This window comes from Leptosomus discolor, chromosome 22, assembly GCF_034619465.1.
Source record: "Leptosomus discolor isolate bLepDis1 chromosome 22, bLepDis1.hap2, whole genome shotgun sequence".
Classification (NCBI taxonomy): Eukaryota; Metazoa; Chordata; class Aves; order Leptosomiformes; family Leptosomidae; genus Leptosomus; species Leptosomus discolor.
In genome coordinates, this window is record NC_141412.1 from 338,209 (window position 1) to 356,146 (window position 17,938).

A 17,938-nucleotide genomic window follows, 5' to 3' on the forward strand; every position below is an offset into this window, starting at 1 on the left:
CGGGCAGCCCGCAGACAGGACCCCGGGCCGCCTGCGCGGGGCGGGGCGCGGCGCGCTGCCCCGCGCCGCCGGAGCCGCGGGTTCGAGACCCGGGCCGGGCCCCTCGCACGGCGGGGCTGAACCCGCTGAGCCACTCGCGTCCGGCTGTTCTACTGCTCCCGGTAGCTGCAAGATCACCTCTGACTTTAATTTCCAACGCCTCGCCCTTCCCAGCCCTCTTCTAGAAGAGAAAGCCCGTCACGTACAAAACCGTCGCCCTCCAGCCCGTCCCCGCGCCGAACCCTGGGAGCAGCCGTGGGCGCGCAGGCACCGCTTTCACGTTACAGAGCTTAAACGCAGCCACGCAACAGAGGGAGGCTTTTGGTGCCGCTGAAAAAGAACAGTGCCAACGCACGGCCCGAGTAAGAGAGGGGGCCGGGGCACGTGGCCACGCAGGAGAGGCTGCGGTCCTCACCCGAGGCAGAGGCTCAAAGCTGTACTGCAGTGGAAAGTCTTAGTATTAAAGAGTAAGTCTTGGAAGGAAGAGACAGAACGAGGGATGGAAGGGAAGGTCCTAGGAGGCGGTGGCAATGCGCTAATTGCGGTCTTGATGATTAAGGTGGCGAGTCGCACAGACGCCGCGGAGCTCCGGCTGCTGCCCCCTGCAAGGCAGCGATCGCGCCCGGGATTGTAGGTCTAGGGATGAGATCCTGGGTTTTTTTTTTTCAGTTCAGCGTGTCCTCCAGCTCCTCCTTCTGCTTTTTCCTCTCCGCCAGCCACCGCTGGATCTTCTCTTTGAGCTCCGTGTTTGGTCTGATCTGGTCCATAGTGAGGGGGCTCCGATTGAAAGGATCCGTCTGGTCACTGAAAGACAAAGCATCGAGGAGATTATTTGGATGGTGCCGGTGCTAGAAATAAAAAAAAAAAAAAAGAGGAGGAACAATGGCCAGGAAGAGCCACTGGATAAGTGAAACTGATCCCGCAAAAGCGCCGAGGTACGAGGCCTGCGGTGCGTACCTGAGGAGATGCCGGGCTATAGTTGAGCGGTCCACGGTGACGCGGGAGGAGGGCAGTATCACAGGGTCCGACATCAGAGTGCTCATAATGGGATCCAGGAACTCATCGCAGGCGTCCGCGTACGTCTCCTCCTCCTGCTGCTGGCGGTCTGCAAGAGACTGGTGGGCACATGTGCCTTTCAGAGGCCCAGTCTCCCGGTTCTTCTAAAACCAGGTTTGCTCCTGACTCGTGTCTGAAGCACTGGCAGGGAGCCCTCCCCGCTGCCCCGCCCGAGCCTCAGAGGAAGCCCCACTCCCAGAAATCCAGCTCCGCACCAAGGATGCGGCAACACACAGATGGAACAGGACGCCAGGAACCAGCTCTGCCTTTTCCTGCGTGCTGAAAGTCACTCCGGTTCTCACCTTGATCCTCTCAGCCAGGTTACTGAAGGACACGATCATGTTGCCAGGCTTGTTGATTTTCTTCAGAACCCGAACGGTCTGGGCAAAGAGCGTCGGCGAGTAGGAGCGGCCGTCCTTGGGCACCGTGGCACAGAAGTTTTCCTCATCCCTGGACCGCAAGTTAGAAGAGAGCGAAGGTGTAAGAACCCTCATTTAGCGGGCTGCAACACCCGGTCCCCGCAACAGCAGAGGACTCTGAGCTGGAGAAAAGCTTGACCGTAACAAAGCGTTTCCCCCGGGGCCTCTCCAGAGCGACCCGCGGTACCAACACGCCCGTGACAGTGCTTAACTTCCACCCCTGCTCGCTGGGCTGCAGCCAACCACCCCGGGGAATTCCCGTGCCAACAGCTGCAGAACAGCACGGGACACTTGCTAAAAGGGCCCACCGAGGACGGCGGAAAGCACACAGAGCGATTCTGTCAGGGGAGGCTCCTGCCCTGCGACAGGGCGGGCCACGGGGCTCTGCTAGGCACGATGACCGCGGGATGGCTCCCTCCCGGGTGCCTCCGGCCACCCCACAAGCCGGCTCTGCCTCGCCGCCTACCCGAGGTTGAGGTAGATGGTGCAGATGTCAGAGACGAGCTGCTGTGGCTTGAAATCGAACTCGCTGAAATCCTTGACTTTCAGAGCGCCCATTTTGGGCCCGACCAGGTGTTGCAGGAAGTAGTTGAGCATGGAGATGATGCGCTCAGCAAGGAAGGGATGCACGAACAGGGACTTGATTTCTGGAACAGAAGCCAACAGCTCGCTCAGCTCCACAGTGACCCCGTCCTGCTCCGGCCACCCTGAAGCCCAGCCCGCTCCCAGGCAGGGCCCTTCTCCGGAGGGGCTGCTCGCCCTACCTGAGGTCAGGAAGGCCAGAGTGCCGATGGTTTCGTTGGACATGATGTTGTGGAAGCGCGCCAGCTGGCCGAACATCTGCAGGCTCGACTCCTTCTCGCGGCGAGCCTCCGGGGACAGGCTGTCCCACTCCCCGCGGTCCTTCTCGATCTGCTGAACTTTAATCTTGCTGAGGTACTGCAAAGACACGGCAGGGAAGCGTCTGGGACAACAGGCAGGTAAAGGGGAGGCTCCTCTTCGTTCTGACCCGCCTCCCAAGGCCAAGGGGAGGCCGGAGAGGGTCCCAGACCCCGCCGCCCCTCGCCCTCCGCCCCTTCACCAGCCTGCATTCGCCCCCTGCAAGTATCTACTGCACGGATTCGGCGGCCAGGACCGGAGCAAGCCGCTAGTGCTCTGGGGACGGGAGGACAGCGCTGCGCCCGGCCAGCCTCGAGAGAGCGAGACCCATCGCCCACGTGCCCTACCTGTATGGCTTCATCCAACAGGAAAATGGCGTCGTTCATGAGCAAATTAAGGAAGCGCAAGAAAAGAGGGGGGTTCATTGCCTCCAGGTTCTCGGAGGCGTAATCAGCCAGCGCCTGCAAGGAACGTGAGCACGGTGAGTGCCGCGGGATGCAGGTCCCGACAGCGGGACGCAGGTCCGGGCGCCCCACACGGAGCTGTACACACATACACACACACAGAGGCTGACACACACGCCCCCTCGCCTCACCTTTATGCTCTGCCGGTACGAATCCGTGCCCCACATGTACCTCAGGATGGGATACATGGGGCGGCGGTAGTTAAACTTCTGTTCGAACTGGTGCGGGTCACCTAGACACGAGCAAAGCAAGAGCGTTTCCAGCAGGCAGCGGGGGCGGGCAGGGGCTGCCAGTTCCTTTCCACGGCTTGTGTCAAACAAAACCCTGCTCCCGCACAGGTCACCGATTTCAAAGCAGCAGAACCGATCCCACGTCAGCAGAGGACCCGCCGGAAGCAGTGCCGAGCCGAAAAGCTTCGGCCCCGGAGGGTATCCCTTCTAGGTACGCGGCTCTGCGCGAGCCAGAGGTTTGGAAAGCCCGACGCCTCGCTGGGACGCCGTCCGCCTGACACGGCCGAGCAGCTTCACGCAGCACAAAAAGAGACCCGTTCGTTTCCACTGGCGCACCCCAAACCCCGGAGGAGGACGACACAACTCTTCCCCTTGCGTGCTCACCGGTAAACTCGATATCCACAAAGACCTTGATAAGCGCCTCGGCCAGATGGGCAGCGTTTTGATAAGAGCAGAACACTCGCTTGCGATGAAATACGCTGGAGACGAGCGGGTTCTGGGCCTGATCTAAGTGAGGCATCACAGCTTCCAGCACCTCTGCCAGCTTGGCTCGCAGGTGAGGATTCTTCATCCTGCAGGAGAAAACACAAAGCAAACCCCAGCAGGGCATGAGGGCCAGGAGCAGGGACCGAGCCGCTCGGGAACCACTCCCATCTGTGCAGGAGCGCCCATCGGCAGAGCTCACGCTGGTGCCCAGCAGCTCCCTCTCACCACCGGGGCGGAGGTGCGCACCCCATGCCTGCGGCTACATCTCGGGCGGAGAGGCCGGAGGACCAGGAAGAACGACAGCCTCGCCCTCCCGGGGCCAGCCGAGGGCCAGCCAGCGGGGCCGACGGCTGGGATCCCCGTCTCGCCTGCCGCCGCCGCGCGTTCGCTGTGCTTGCGCGCACACGTACAAACGAAGGAACAGCGGACGTGTGGCGTGCGCGGCAACTGCCTATCAGGACGATCGACGCAACTGCTCGATTCCGTCCCGCGCTCGGTCCCGCAGCAGGCTTCACGGAGATACTCCGAGCAGATCAATCCCAATAGCTCCCTTCAGCTGGCGCCAAAGTGTCTCTAGCCGCGTCGTGCGGCCGAACGAGCCTTCCGACACCCAACCCGCTTTGCGCCTGGCGCGAAGCCCCCGTCCTGCGGGCAGGGTTTCGCTCTTCCCAGGAGACCAACCCACTCGTGGCTCTACAGCCCGAGCCTCGAGACATCTCTGAGCGTTTCCACTCGCTTGTTCCCTGCTGGGTGCTCTGCAGGGCTCCCGCCCGGGGCCGTACGTACCTCTCCACGTCACCCATGAAGACAGTGACAAAGTGAAGGATGTGCTCCAGAGAGTCGGCGGAAGTCTCCAAGATGTCATCGGCGAAACGCCGCAGGAAAATGAAGAAGTCGCCCAAGTTATCGGCAAAGAACTCTGCGAAGAGACGGCACGTGAGCTCCTCCTCCTCGGGCAGCTCGTTTTGCCCCGTTCTAGCCTCCTGTCTACGCCCCTCTCATCGCCCCAAATCTGACTAAGGTTTCGAGCACCAGCTAGCTGTATCAGAACGTGGCAGCCGTGGAGGATGCCCGGCCTGACGAAAGCAGTAACGCGCAGGATTCGCTTCACCTCTGTCCAAAGTCGGGTCGCCTCCAGGGTGAAACCCAGGGCTGTCCACTGATCGTACGCACCGCTACGCCGACAAACCCACGGGGAGAGAACCTCCAGAGAACACAAACCACTGTCCAGAGGGCGAGCTTTCTTGGGAGTTCCTGATCTCGCTGCGGACAGCGTGAAGGTGTGGCCGACCCCCCCTACGCCTCCCGGCACGCTCAGGGACCCCTCTTTTCAAAGGCGGGACGCCCCTTCGGCACGTCAGCGAAGGGGACGTTCCTCAGGGAATCGGCCGCGTACGTGGAACGACCCTGCGAGCGGCTCCAGGCTCGGGCGGCGAGCGGCGGTGGCCGCACAGACCGACCGCCGGCGGGACAAGCGGCTTCACCTGGCACGTAGGCCAACGCGCTGTTCTCCACTGCCGGGAGCGGGAAGCTCAGCTCCAGCGGCTCCGTCCCGCTGTTCCCCATGGCCAGCTGCACCAGCAGGACCGCCATGGACACCTGCAGGTTCAGGCAGTTCTGCAGCATCTGCGGCTCCGTCATCGCCGCCTTGGTGGAGAGATAGATGGTCATCAGGCGCTCGAACTGCTCCCTGAGGCCGTCGGCAGCGGGGCTGGAGCTCTGCTGAGCTTCTCGCCACGCGACTTGCAGGCGGTGAAGGCTTTGGTTGATCTTTACCATCTGGTCGTGCAACCTGCCCGGAAAACACGGTAGGGGAGGAGATGAGACGGGACGCACGTGCTGCCGAAGCGATACACGAGCCAGGCTGCTCGTGAGGATAAGAGCCCTGCGCGTCCGAGTTCAAAGCATTTCGTGTGGACGACCGGCCTGGGGTGCCAGCTGCGGGAAGCCCTCAGAGAAACGCAAGCCAGGCCTCGGGAGGGTACCAGACCCCGCCAAGGAGCCGCAGAGCGGTCTGGACAGACGAGGGCTGCCGCGAAGCCCCCCGCCGGGGCACGGATGGCGAGCCGGCACAGCTGTGGGCCCCCCCGGGTTACCACGGTCAGGGATCCGGCCAGCCCGAGGGCTGCCTGCAAGGTGACGTTTTCAGTTTCCCAGCAACGAGCCGCCTGTGTAACTTTTTTTTATCGATTTCTATATTTAGAGAATCAACCAGAAGGGGACGGCGCACGGATCAGCCGTGACCTCACGGTCTCCAGGCAACGATTTGCAGAGGGAAGCACAGAAAAACAGGGCGTTCTGCTGTCCAGAAGGCCCTCTCCTGGGAATGGGTGGCCACCTCGTGTTTCTGCCTCGCGTACGATCCCCTTTACCAGGGCGGTTCAGGGAGCTCAGGGCGGGCAGGTGCTCTGCCACCGAGATGCTTTCTAGTGGAGAAGCGAGACGCCAGCGGCCCGTTCCCCCAAGGAAAGGGAGGAACCAAGCGACCCACGGGCACCCTGCACTCGCCTGTTGCGGCTCTGTAAACACCACGGAGGCCCCAAGGCCGCTCGCGGTGACTGCGAACAACAGCGGACAAAATCCTTTCTGAAATCCCTCAGCCTGAGGCTCAAGCATCAGCCGAGGCGGGTGGCGAAAGGTGCTCGGGCTCTGTTTCCCGAGCACTGGCAAACCGTTCACGTGGCCGCGCACGGGCGGAGAGCAGCCCCGGGGGCGACCGAGCGCGGTTACCTGTGAAACCCCAAGTGAAGGGTGTACTGCGTGAGCACCAGGTTCTCCGTCACCAGGTTGTAGCTGCTGGCAAACTCCGGCTCTCGCTCGCTCAGCGCGGGTATCAAGCACGTTTCTTTCTCCAGCCCTGGAAGGAAAAGTGCCTCTGCGTCAGGTCAGCGCTGGGGCGGAGAGGGCTCGAGGGAGCCCCTGCTAAAGACTCCAAAAACGGCTGCTGGCGGCGCTACTTGTGCTCGGCTCTCCCCTCGCTCCTCTCCCTGCACTGGGACGCGGGCGTTGAGGGCGCGCTGCTGGGAGAGGCGAGGACCTGCGGAGGTCCCCTTTCTCATCCCCTGGCTCCCCGAGGTTCGGGCGTACCTTTCATGTGTACGTTCTTACTCCTCCTCTCCTCCTCGTTCAGCTCCTTCAGGGCACAGTAGGTAGGGTTGAAGGTTAGCAGCCTCGGAGATTTGGGCTTGCAGAAGGGCTGGCACAGCCTCAGGAGGGCGGCTCCCAGGTTGAGGAAGAAGGCATCCGAGGCGTACATCTGGAAGAAGATCTCCGGCATCTGGTTAGCCCAGATTTTGGTGCGGCCCGCGTTCGCGTGGAGACAGTTTCCCAGCCAGGAGAGAATCCTGTGCTTCGTCTCTGGAGACAACTGCAGCAGGTTCTTCAGCGTCTGGTAGATCTTCTCGTGGAACTGGGCCATGAACTGTTAGGGGGAACAGGGCGGGGCTAAGGGTGCCGTTGGCCGCGTCCCTCCCTTGCCTCTCCTGTCATCGACGCTCCCGGAGCCCCCCCCCAGCTCCAGACGGCATCCCGCTCCCAAGGGCAGGGCTTCCACGGTCGGTCGTGGCCAGGAGGCCTCTAGCGACCACCCAGCGCCTTACAAGCGGGTCAAATCCCGGGACCAGCAGCCAAAAACAATCAATCAGGGACGGACTCAAAAAGCACAGTCGAGAGCAAGCTGTGTCCGCGGGGAGTACACCCCAAATTCTCGACAGGCTTTTGGCAGCACCAACGACCCTGAAAGCATGCGTGAGGGGGAAAGCCCCTCTCCGAGGCCACCTCTGTGCCTGTCTTCACCCCCGCGCTTATACCCTGCGTGCTGACGCTTCCTTCCTTCTGGAACATTCCTGACAGCCCTCCTAGCACCGCTCCCCCGAGGAAGGAAGCTGTTTACTTTCATCGTGACAGAGAGGGAACGTCGCCTCTCACTTTCCCAGCCGGGGGGTCAGCTAGTGTCTCAACCGCAGGGCAGGCGCTGAAACTATTCCCCGGTGACGGCACCGCCCAAGGCAGACCGGTGCCGCGTAGCGCCTCCAGTTACGGTGCCGCTGCCCGTCCCACGAGCGCCACCCTGCCCCCTCCCCAGCGCTCAGACAACCGCTTCGATAATCCAGGGCTCGCTCGACACGGAGACTTGGGTTACAACCGCCCAGGCAAGCGGGCAAAACCGTTGGCGCGCCTCAGCTGCAGAACCCAAAACGGTTTTGTGACTTGCTTCGTCACCGGCCAGAGCCGGTGGCGGAACCTGAGCCCGGGCCTCGGCTCTTCGACCCTCGGAGGCCACCACAACGCAAGGGGAAGCGGCACAGCCCACCTGGTGGATGTTGGATTCCTGCACTTTGATCTCTTGCGGGCTGGATCGGGCTGGATTCAGGAAGTAGCCGTGGTTCTCCACCACGCCGGGGGTCTTTAACAAGCAGGAGATGTTTAAAATGGCGCCCAGCAAAGTCTTCTGGTACATCTGCCCGTTGCCGGGGTCCTTGGGCTGGATGTAGCCTGCAAAAACCTGGGGAGCATAGCGGGACGCGCCGACAGCTGTATGAAATCCCAGTAAAAAAAAAAACAGCCCGCGCTTACGGGTCTGGGGCAGGGTATTGGGAAGGAGGAAGGGGGTGCGTGGGTGCCCACGAGGCGGTGCCGCACTGCCGGCTGGACCTCAGACCGGGTGCCGTAAACGCGCCCCTGCACACAGCACCCGCCAGGAGCTCCCGATCGGGCCGAGGCACCCACCTTCGCTATGTCCTTCTGCTTCGTGAAGTAGAGGAGCACGTCGAGGTGCGTGTACAGCAGGATCTGGCAGAGCTCCAGGTCCTTAACCCTGCCCGAGAGGATATCAAACACCGGGACCATGACCTCCCCGAACGTCCGCACCTCCTCGTCCATCGTTAAGGCTTCTACGACCTCCTCCAGAAACTCGGTCACGTCCTCAAAGTCTAGCAGGGGAAGCAAGGCTGTCGCTCGCGCTGCAGCGAGTGGCCGAACCCCGGCACGTGGGCAGGCGCCACGGCCCGAGCACGGCCCTCCCTTTCAGCGCCAGGGGAGCCAGGCTGCCCGCGGCTCCGGGACGCGAAGGGCAGCCTCGCGGCGCGAGGCCCGCAGCCGGACTTACGCGCCCCTCTCAGCGCCTCCAGCATCAGGTCCACCAGCTGCTCGTACACGTTCTGGTTGACGTAGATCTCCGGGGTGAGGAGGACAGTGCGAGCGTTTGACACCGTCAGGTTCCGGCAGCGCACGGCAAAGGGCAGCAGGTTCTCGGGGACCTTGGTTATCTGCGCCAGGGGAACGAGGCACCGTCGGGACCTCAGCCGGGTCGCCTCGGCCCGGGAAGCTGGGCGACAAAGCCGCCCTCTTCCTCAGGAGGCCCTGCCCACCTCTTCCCTCGCCCTCTGGAAACAGGCGTAGAGGTAGCGCAGAATCTGCCTCTCCCCGGCGTCGCGGTCGGCGGAGAGGTTCTGCGACCGGCCGAGGTCATGTGGATCAGGTGGCTCCCGGGCTCCTGCAGCAGCAGGCGGGCGAACAGGGCCTAGGCACCAGCAGGGAGAAGCGGGACGTCAAACGGCCCGGGTCACCGCCAGCGAAGCGACTTCTGCCCGGAGGAGCCCGCTCCGCCCCTCGTTCAGTAGCAGGGCGCTATGCCGAGAGCCCTCGGGCTGCTCCTCGGCTAACCAAACAGCTTCCCACGAGGCCCGATGGCAGCTGTTTATGCTGGAAACCCCACCCCAAAAATCACCCCTGCGCCTGCAGACCAAGCTGAGCACGCGCATCACAGACGGCTCGTCGCAGCGCAGCGTTTGCCTCCTGCGGCCGCCCCCCGCACCTCCCCTTACGCCCCATCCGGGCCCGGTGTGTTCCCCTCCCTGCCCCCCGCGAACTCCTGCCGCCTCCAGGCGCCAAATCCTAAACCCTACTCGGCGCCGCACCCCAAGAACCCCTGCGGCTGCAGCGGGTGGAACGGCCCCACCTGCTCGACGTTGTCCATGTCCAGCCAGTCCTGGTCGTCCAGGTCCGCGGCCATTTCTTCCAGGTAGACGCAGCGCGCCGGGATCCCGTTCCCGCTCTTCATGCTGGGGTCGCCTGAAAAACGCAGAGTTTCACCCAGGCAGGCGGCGGAACCGGCGGGCACGTGTCCCCCCCCCCCGCTCCCAGCGCTCCCCTCCGATTTCGGGGGGGATGCGGCGAGACCCGCTGGCGCCGCGGGCTTCCCTATCCCCTCCCGCCCCTCAGCAGAAGGCGGCGCGTTCCCAGCGCTCACTGTTGTCGAGGGTGATGAGGAAGATCCTCTGGATCATGTGGTTGATGTTGAGCTGCTCGCAGAGCTCCCGCTGCGAGCGGAACGAGCGGCTGATCTCGGCCACCGAGTAGTCGCACTCGTCCAGGCTCTCGGAGACGCTGTTGTCGGAGTCATCGTGGCTGACGGAGCTCTCCTCGCCTGCAAAACGCGGCCCCTTCAGCGGCCCGCCCGGCGAGCCGCCGCCGCCGCCGCCCGCCCGCCCGTCGGCGGCCGCCCCGCCGCCCGCCCCCGCACCTCGCAGCTGCCGCAGCTGCTGCTGCTGCTTTTGGACGGCGGCGAAGTGCTTGGCGTCGGCCACGGAGCCGAAGAGGGCGGCGAAGGGGTTGCTGGAGATGCTGTTGTTGTTCTCCTGGTCGGTCATCGCCCCTCAGCGCCGCGCCATGCGGGGGGGCGGCGGGGCTGCGGGGAGAGCCGCCGTCAGGGCCCCGGCCCGCCGGGCCGCGCTGCCCCCGGGCCCCGACCCGCGGCCGCGCTGCGGGGCGCTCACCGGGCCCGGTGCGCTGACCTCCGCCGCCGGAGAGCGCCGCGCGTCACTGGGGGCGAGGGGGGCGGGCGCGCCGCGATAGACGTCACCGCCGTGCGCCGGAAGCGGGGCGGCGGGGAGGCGGGCGCTTTTGAGGAGGAGCCCGGAGGGGGGGGGGGGGGGGCGGGAGGAGAGCGGGCGGCAGCGGCCCCTGGCGGCGGGAGGTCCCTGGGGACACCGGGACGTGGGGACACCGGGACGGTGGGACACGGGGACACCGGGACGGAGGCCCCAGGCCCGGCCGAGGCTGCTGGCGTGCGGGGCAGCGCCGGCCGTGCCCTGTGGCCCCGCTGGCCGGTGTTACCGGAGCCAGGACATGCCGTTTGCATATTAATGATATGTAAATTATGTGGTTAATATGCTAATTGTTATGCTGATGAGATTATTAATATGCAGCTTGTGATTTGCATGAATAATTACCTGTTTGCAGTTGCATAAAGGCACTAAAAAAACCCCTTTTTTGGTTTCAAGTTTTGGGGGGGGGTGGTATTTTGTGGTGTGGTTTTTTTTTTTGGGTTTTTTTTTTTTTTTTTTTTAGTGGGTTTGTGGGGTGTTTTTTTTTTTTTTTTTTTTTTTTCTTGTGTCTTTTTTATTTTCCTCTTGGGGGGGGGGGGGGGGGGGGGGCGGCAAACAGTGGCTCTATAGGGTTTTGGTGGGGCTACCACAACGCTACCGCCTCACTGGGGACCCGAGATACATAGATAGATCTATATATATATCTATCTATAGATCTATCTATAGATAGATCTATATCTATAGCTATCTATCTATCTATCTACACACACACACACACACACACACACGGGGGGGCCTGGTGCTGCGGGGGGGGGTGGGGGGGGTGTCTGTGCTGTGGCAAAATGTGGGGCTGGGGGGGGGGGGGGGAGGGTGTGTTTGTGTGTGTGTGATGGGAGGGGGCAAACTGTGGGTCAGGCGGGGGGGGGGGGGGGGTGCTGTGTGGAGTGTCTGGGGACAATGCGTGGGGCTGGAGAAACGGGCTGTGACGCCCCCGTGTTTGGGGGGGGGGGGGGGGGGGTTGGGCACGACCCTTAACCTCAAGCGATGGCCCTGACTTGGCGGGGGGGGGGGGGGGGGGGCGGTGAGGGGGGGGCGGGGGGCGATGCCAGGCCCAGCACTGACCCTGTTCTTTAACACAGACATAAACCACGTCACGTCCCGCTCGGTGACGTTGTTGCCGCGGGCTGTGGGGCGTTTGGGGCTGACACCGTCCACCGGCGCGCGGACACCCCGGTGCCGCCGGCACCGCGACCCCTCGACGAGCCCCTCCTCGCTCCGGCGGGACCCCACCCCACACCCCCCACACCCCCCCCCCCCCCTCCGCGGCGGAGCGGCAGCCGGGCAGCGACACCGGTGATCGGTGGGGTGGGCGGGAGCGATGGGCGGGACACCCCCCCCCCCCCCCCCCCCCCCCCCCAACCCACCCCGGGTGAGGCCACCCTCGGGTGCCCCCCCCCCCCCGTGGACCCCCGCACAGGAACGGATACCGACCAGCCTAATGCTATTAATTTAATTCTATTAATGTAATTAATTTAATTTAATTATTTTAATTCTATTAAACTGTCTCCCAGCCTCGGGCAGCACCGGCCGGACGCGACATTTTTTTGGGCGGGGGGGGGGGGGGGAAGTGCCCCAGGGCAATGTGTGGGGCAGTTTGGGGGTGTCGTGGGGCAACGTCTGGGTCCATGGGCCTTGAGGCCACGCGTTGGGGGGGGGGGGGGGGGCCACACACCTGTGGGGGTGGGAGCAAATCACACACCCCCCTCCCAACATCACCCCCCCACCCCGAGCACACAAAACACACACTGGCAGGTTGGTCCCGTGGGCTTTTTTTAATCAACGCCTTTAATCACACACACCACACACCCCCCCACCCCCTCGCGTGGGTCTCGCCGCAGGAGACATCACCTCGCCGCTGCGGCCGGGGGCGAGGGGCGGGTGGGCTATGGCACTGTCGGCGTGGGGGCGAGGGCGTCCGGGCCGGCCGCGGCGCCCGGCGGGGCGCAGGGCTGCAGGAGGAGGTGGTCCCAGCAGAGGCTGAGGGTCGAGTGCTCCTGCTGCTCCAGCTCCTTCAGCTCCTGCAGCTCCTTGGCGCTGGCCGCCGGCGTCTGCACCTCGAAGGTCATCTCGAAGCGGCTGTAGTCCACGCGGAAGGCGCCTTTCTCCAGCGACATGCAGGGCTCGAAGCGGTACCCCCAGAGGATCTCGTCCTCCGTGTACGAGGTGCGGGCTTGGCACGTCATTCCTGCGGCGAGACGAGGCCGGCGGGCAGAGCGGCGGACGCGACGACCCTCCCGCTGCCCCGTGGCGGGGCTCCCAGCCCCGGGTCACCCATCGCCGGCCCCAGGTGTCTCTTGCTGGGACGCTGGCCCCCGAGCCCAGGCTCGCCTGGCACCTGCGGGACCCCCTCACCTCCCTCCCCTCGGGCCCCCTCACCTCCCTCCCCTCGGCCCCCTCACCTGTGGCTTCCACAATGCCTTCGAGGATGATGATGATTTCGAACTGCTCCCGGCGCAGCGACTCGGCCGACATGTCCCAGAAGGGGCTGCGGCGGTCGATGACGTGGCAGATGATCTGGGGCTCCACCAGGAACAGGCGGTCCTCCCCGGTGTCGTAGCCCAGGTTCAGCTCCGACTGCTCCAGGGGGATGAACTCCCCCTCGGCCGTCTGCCGGGACTTGATCAGCTTGGCCCGGATCTTGGCGTCCACCATGTGGCTCTCCCGCAGGTCCCCCACGCGGAACATGAGGCAGAGCTTCTCGTCCCGGCGGGAGACGACGCAGTTCTTGCTGAAGATGAGGGTCTGGGCGCGCTTTTTGGGCCGGGAGATCTTGACGAACATGCAGCCCACCATCAGGGCGTCGATCATGGAGCCGACGATGGACTGCGCCATCAGCAGGATGACGCCCTCGGCGCAGTTGGCCGTCACCATCCGGGAGCCGTAGCCGATGGTCCGCTGGCTTTCCACCGAGAAGAGCAGGGCGGAGACGAAGCCGTCGATGTTCTCGATGCACGCCGGCCACTCGGGATCGCCCCGGTGCCGGACGTCGCCCCGCACCCAGGCGTCGAAGAAGTAGACGGTGCCGAAGACCACCCAGGTGACGATGTAGCACATCATGAAGACAAAGAGGAACCAGCGGTACTTGAGGTCCACGATGGTGGTGAAGATGTCCGAGAGGAACCGCTTCTTCTCCTGGATGTTGCCCAGGTTCACCTGGCACTTGCCCACCTTCGTCACGTAGCGCTGCCGCTGCCGCTTGCCAGCCTGGACCACGGGGCTGTCCTCCTCCAGCAGCTTGCGGCGCCGGCCCTGCAGCCCCTCCGGGGTGGAGACGGCGGCAGTGGCGGCGGCGGCATAGCTGCCGCGGACGGGGGTCCTGCTGCGCGCTGAGGCGGGGAGGTTGGGCACGCTCAGCGCGTGCAGCGGGTACCAGTGGGTGCCTGTCTCCCGCGGGGCGGCCGGCGGGCACCGGGACAGATCTCCCGGATGGCGCTGGGCAGCCACGCTGCCGTGGCTTGACGGGAGGGACGGCTCGCTGGGGACGACGCCGGGGCGGCAGGGCAGGGATGGGTAGTTTGGCATCAGGGTGCTTCTCTCGGCAGCAGCGGTGCTGGTTTGCTGCCAGTCGTGCTCTGGCAGAGCCCCAGGGGCAGCCGGGAGTTCAGGCTGCAGGGCGGAAAGGAGCCCGCCGGTGAGACATCGCCGCCAGACCACCACCACCACGACCGCCCGGCGGCATCAAGGATGCCTGAGAGCCCCGGTGCGAGCCATACCTTCTGGGGGAAGGTGCCGTACCAGCTGGTGTCGGTGGGCGGCCGGGGCAGGTATGCCAGCATGTGCTTGGCGGTGGGGGTCTGCGCCGGGGGGATGGAGTTGCTGCGGCCGCGGGGCTCCTCGGGCACCAGCCAGCTGCCGCCGCCGCCGCCGCCGGCGCAGGGGAGCACCATGGCAGTGCCGGGGCGGGGGCTCAGCCTCGGGTCCTGCCACAGGGGACACAAAGCGGGGGGTGTGTGTGCGTGTGTTATTCTGGGGGCAGAGGGCGGTGCAGGGCTCCCACCCCTCTCCACATCCCCCACGGGCCAGGGTCTGGCAGGGCCACCCTTGCCCGGCAGCGCATGTGCCAGGCACAGAGCCGTGCCAGGGCGGCTACTGGCTGGCACCAGATGGCTAAGCCCATTAGGGGCCATAATTGCATTGCAGGGGCCGGGGAAGGAGGCATCCGCCTCCGGCGGGGAGCAGCCCAGCAGCGGGCAGGCCCCAGGCGAGCGGCCCCGGCTGCGCTCCGCGCTTCTCCCAGGCCGCGGCCGTAATCGCCGGCTCTGCGACGAGCACCCAGTGGGAATGGGCGGCCCCCGGGTGTGGGAGGAAGGACAGCCCGTGACAGAGGTGCAGACCCCCCCCCCCCCCCCAGCTGGGCTCCTCGGGATGGACTGAGTCCAGCCGGGTCCCCATGGGGAGATGCGGTGGGAGGTCACGTTCCTGGAAACGCAACCCGGAGAGCGGCGAACTGCCGGGATGGGGATGGGGATGGGGATGGGGAGCGTGGGCGCGCTGCCTCCTCTGAGCATCCCCTGCAGCTGCAAAGTGGCGGGACCAGCCGTCCTCGGCGCAGCGATGGAGGACGTCACCCTCTGGAGCGACCTCCCGGCCCCCCCCAGCCCCGCGCAGACCCCTGGGCGAGGGGGGCACCCACCTCATGTCCAGGCGGAGCGGCTGCCGGGCCGGCAGACGTTGTTCCCGGCTGGTGGTTCCCGCTCCGCCCCGGCCGCCGCCGGCGCCGGGCATCTTCCCACCAGTCGTGGATGGGAATCCTCCACCGGGCTGTGCCGCCGTGGCCGGTGGGAGGGAAGGACGGGGAGCTCGGCGGCGGCCGCCAATCCTGCTCCAGCAGCAGAAGGTCGCCCGTTAATCTGTCTCAATGACAGGCACAATTACCTCGAGACGATTTAATCGGAAGGAGCGGGCGCCCCGGCGCCCGGGGGAAGGAGCAGGAGGGGTTTCCCAGCATGTTTCCCGGCGGATTTCCCAGCTCTCACCCTCGGGCTGATGCTCTTGGGGACGGGGCCGTCAACAAAGGGCTGGAAAACGTCCCCCCTCTCCCGCCCAGTCTGTGCTCCAGGATGAACGCAGTCCGTCTTCCCTCGCTCCCTCCTTTTGGGACCCACCCTGCGAAGGTGTACCCCCCCACCCTGACGCTTACTGGGGCTGGACCCCCAGTTGCGGCAGGCCTCGGTAATTTCTAGCCTGGCCCCTGATATCCTCGTGGATAAGAAAGATGGCAGATGAAGGAGAGATTAGTCGCTAATCTCCCAGGGAAGATGAAGCCGCAAGCTGGACCCTGCGGAGGGGACACGCGCAGGGGCGGATGGGAGCCGAGCGCCAGCACAAAGTTGGGATTTTTCCCGACAGCGCGGCCCATCCTTTTCCCTCGTTGTTTTGTTTTGGCGGCAGGGTATCTGCTCCCAGGCAAGCGCTTGCTCACGTCCAGCACCGAGAACCGCGTCCCCTGGTGAGGTGCTGGGTGCAGGACAGGCCGCTCAGTGCCCACCCGCTGGCAGCGGGTAAAGGCTCACCCACCCCCCGGACGTCCCCATCCTCAACGCAGCTCTCAAGGGCTCCTTTGCACATTTAGCTAGTGCCCGAATGGGGGCTCGATGCCTCAAACCCTCCCGAGAAGAGCCTGACACCGGCTCTCTGCTGCCAGCGTCCTGCCTCGGCACCCCCTCTCCGTCCCACTGCGGCCGGAACCGCCGCTGCCGAGAGGCACTTTCCCTGCCAAGGCCCTCGCTTCGGGGTGGCCGAGGCTCGGAGGATTTGCATGCTTTGGCTTAACCCTCCTGGGCTCGGTGAGGCAGCGGGCGGGACGCCGGCTGGAGTCACGGCAGGGATGCACCCGGCTTTTCCCTGCTGAGCCGGGCGCGCTTCCCTTTTAGCCTGGAAAAGCCGACATCGGCTGGAAAACGACCGAGGCCACACCCCAGCGTTGGAGGAACGGGCTCGAACGCGCTCCCCCGGGTGCCAGACGTGGCCGGCAGTGGGGCGGACGCTGCTCCACAAGCGTTAATGCCCGCGGCCGCCGCCCAGGCCGGCTTATCTCGGCCGGCGCGCAGGTTGCGGGGCGGCGTTAGCATGGCCGGGAGCTGGCGGGCGAAGGCGCAGGCGGGGGGGACGCTGCTGGCCCTCCTCGGGTGGGTCTCCTCCTGCGTCACCACCTTCGTGCCCCTCTGGAAGAGCCTCAACTTGGACCTGAACGAGCTGGAGGTCTGGACCATGGGGCTCTGGCAGGTCTGCATCGCCCGGGAGGAGGGGGCGGTCGAGTGCCGAGCCCACGGCTCCTTCCTGGCGCTGCCCCCCGAGCTGCGCGTCTCCCGCCTCCTGATGTGCCTCTCCAACGGGCTGGGGCTGCTGGGGTGCCTCCTGGCCGCCCCGGGGCTGGAGGGCTGGAGAGCCTGCGAGGACAAACCCGGGCGCAAGCGGCGGCTCCTGCTCGCCGGGGGAGCGGCTTTCGGCACGGCGGGGATGGCCACCTTGGCGCCGGTCTCCTGGGTCGCCTACAACACCGTCCTCGACTTCTGGGATGACACCGTCCCCGACATCGTCCCCCGGTGGGAATTTGGCGAGGCCACCTTCCTGGGGTGGTTCGCCGGAGCCTTCCTCGCCGCCGGTGGGCTGCTCCTCGCCTGCAGCGCCCGCTCCACGAGGACGGCGACGCCGCCGGCCCCTGCCTGCCCCCAGCCTGCCACCACGCAGGGCCCGGCCGGTGGCCACCACCCGCACCCCGAAAACGCAGACCTGGTCATCTAGGGACTCTAGTGCCCTGCACCGCCCCCCCCCCCCCCCACCCCCCCGGCTCTTCGCGGGTGCCGCAGGGACGGCTCCTGCGCGTTTTACAGGATGATTCGCTAATTCCTATGGCAGCCCCGCAGACTTTTTTTTCCTTCTCGTGTGTCCGCTTCGCTTTTTCCTTTTTAAGGAGCAGCAGCTTCCCCCGCAGCCGAGCGAGCGTGGGAAGGCAGCGAGGCAGAGGCAGAGGAGCAGGCAGCACGTTGTGCCCGTGGTGACACGCGTGGCAGAGTCCCTTGCTGGCGGCGCTGCGTGTAGCATCCCCCGCGAGCCCCCGTAGCCAAGTCTGTCGTGGCCAGCGGCCACGCCCCGGGGCAGCGGCTCATTCCCTGCACGACCGTATCGCTCTGATGTATTCGCAATAAATTATCGCGGTTGTCGGCAGCCTGTTTCTGTGCTCTGAAAGTGCAGCTGCAGCCTGCACGAGCGAGGAGGAAGGGCGGGAGCGGCAAGGGCCAGCGCTGCCGCTCCAGCGATGCTTTGATCTGTCCAGAAAAAATTGGGGTGAAAAAAAGGAGAGAAAGGTGGGTGGCAAACAAGGCGGGGTGGGAAAAACGAGAGACGAGGTGGCACCCGAGACCGCTCCTGCTGCAAAGGCCGGCTGCCACGGCCGCATCCCCTGCGGTAGCCTCGTCTTCCGGCAGCTGAGGTGATAAAGCCGCGAGCGTGCCACAGACCTGCGCGCAGAGAGCACC

At 65.1% G+C, this 17,938-nt stretch overlaps 3 protein-coding genes across 3 annotated transcripts; 1 reads left to right on the top strand and 2 right to left on the bottom strand.

Annotated features, from left to right (window-relative positions):
* Positions 1–166: 166 nt before the first annotated feature.
* On the bottom strand, positions 167–10,223 carry UBE4A (ubiquitination factor E4A). The gene is given in 20 exon segments (XM_086476799.1): positions 167–843; positions 997–1,154; positions 1,398–1,545; positions 1,981–2,161; positions 2,279–2,453; positions 2,741–2,854; positions 2,989–3,089; positions 3,472–3,659; positions 4,360–4,492; positions 5,058–5,365; positions 6,304–6,430; positions 6,661–6,994; positions 7,886–8,077; positions 8,302–8,504; positions 8,681–8,840; positions 8,943–9,031; positions 9,034–9,094; positions 9,533–9,645; positions 9,824–10,000; positions 10,097–10,223. Coding segments are annotated over 20 exon segments (3,228 nt in total). The 3' UTR covers positions 167–704.
* Positions 10,224–12,343: 2,120 nt separating this feature from the next.
* LOC104348218 (G protein-activated inward rectifier potassium channel 4-like) lies at positions 12,344–14,347 on the bottom strand. Its single transcript, XM_086476763.1, has 3 exons — positions 14,174–14,347; positions 12,860–14,066; positions 12,344–12,645 (listed from the first exon to the last, which is right to left on the bottom strand). Exons 1-3 carry the CDS (start codon positions 14,345–14,347, stop codon positions 12,344–12,346), a joined length of 1,683 nt encoding a protein of 560 aa, XP_086332889.1.
* Positions 14,348–16,529: 2,182 nt separating this feature from the next.
* CLDN25 (claudin 25) lies at positions 16,530–17,204 on the top strand. Its single transcript, XM_086476984.1, has one exon. The coding sequence runs from the start codon at positions 16,530–16,532 to the stop codon at positions 17,202–17,204; it is 675 nt and encodes a 224-aa protein (XP_086333110.1).
* The last annotated feature ends 734 nt before the right edge of the window (positions 17,205–17,938 follow it).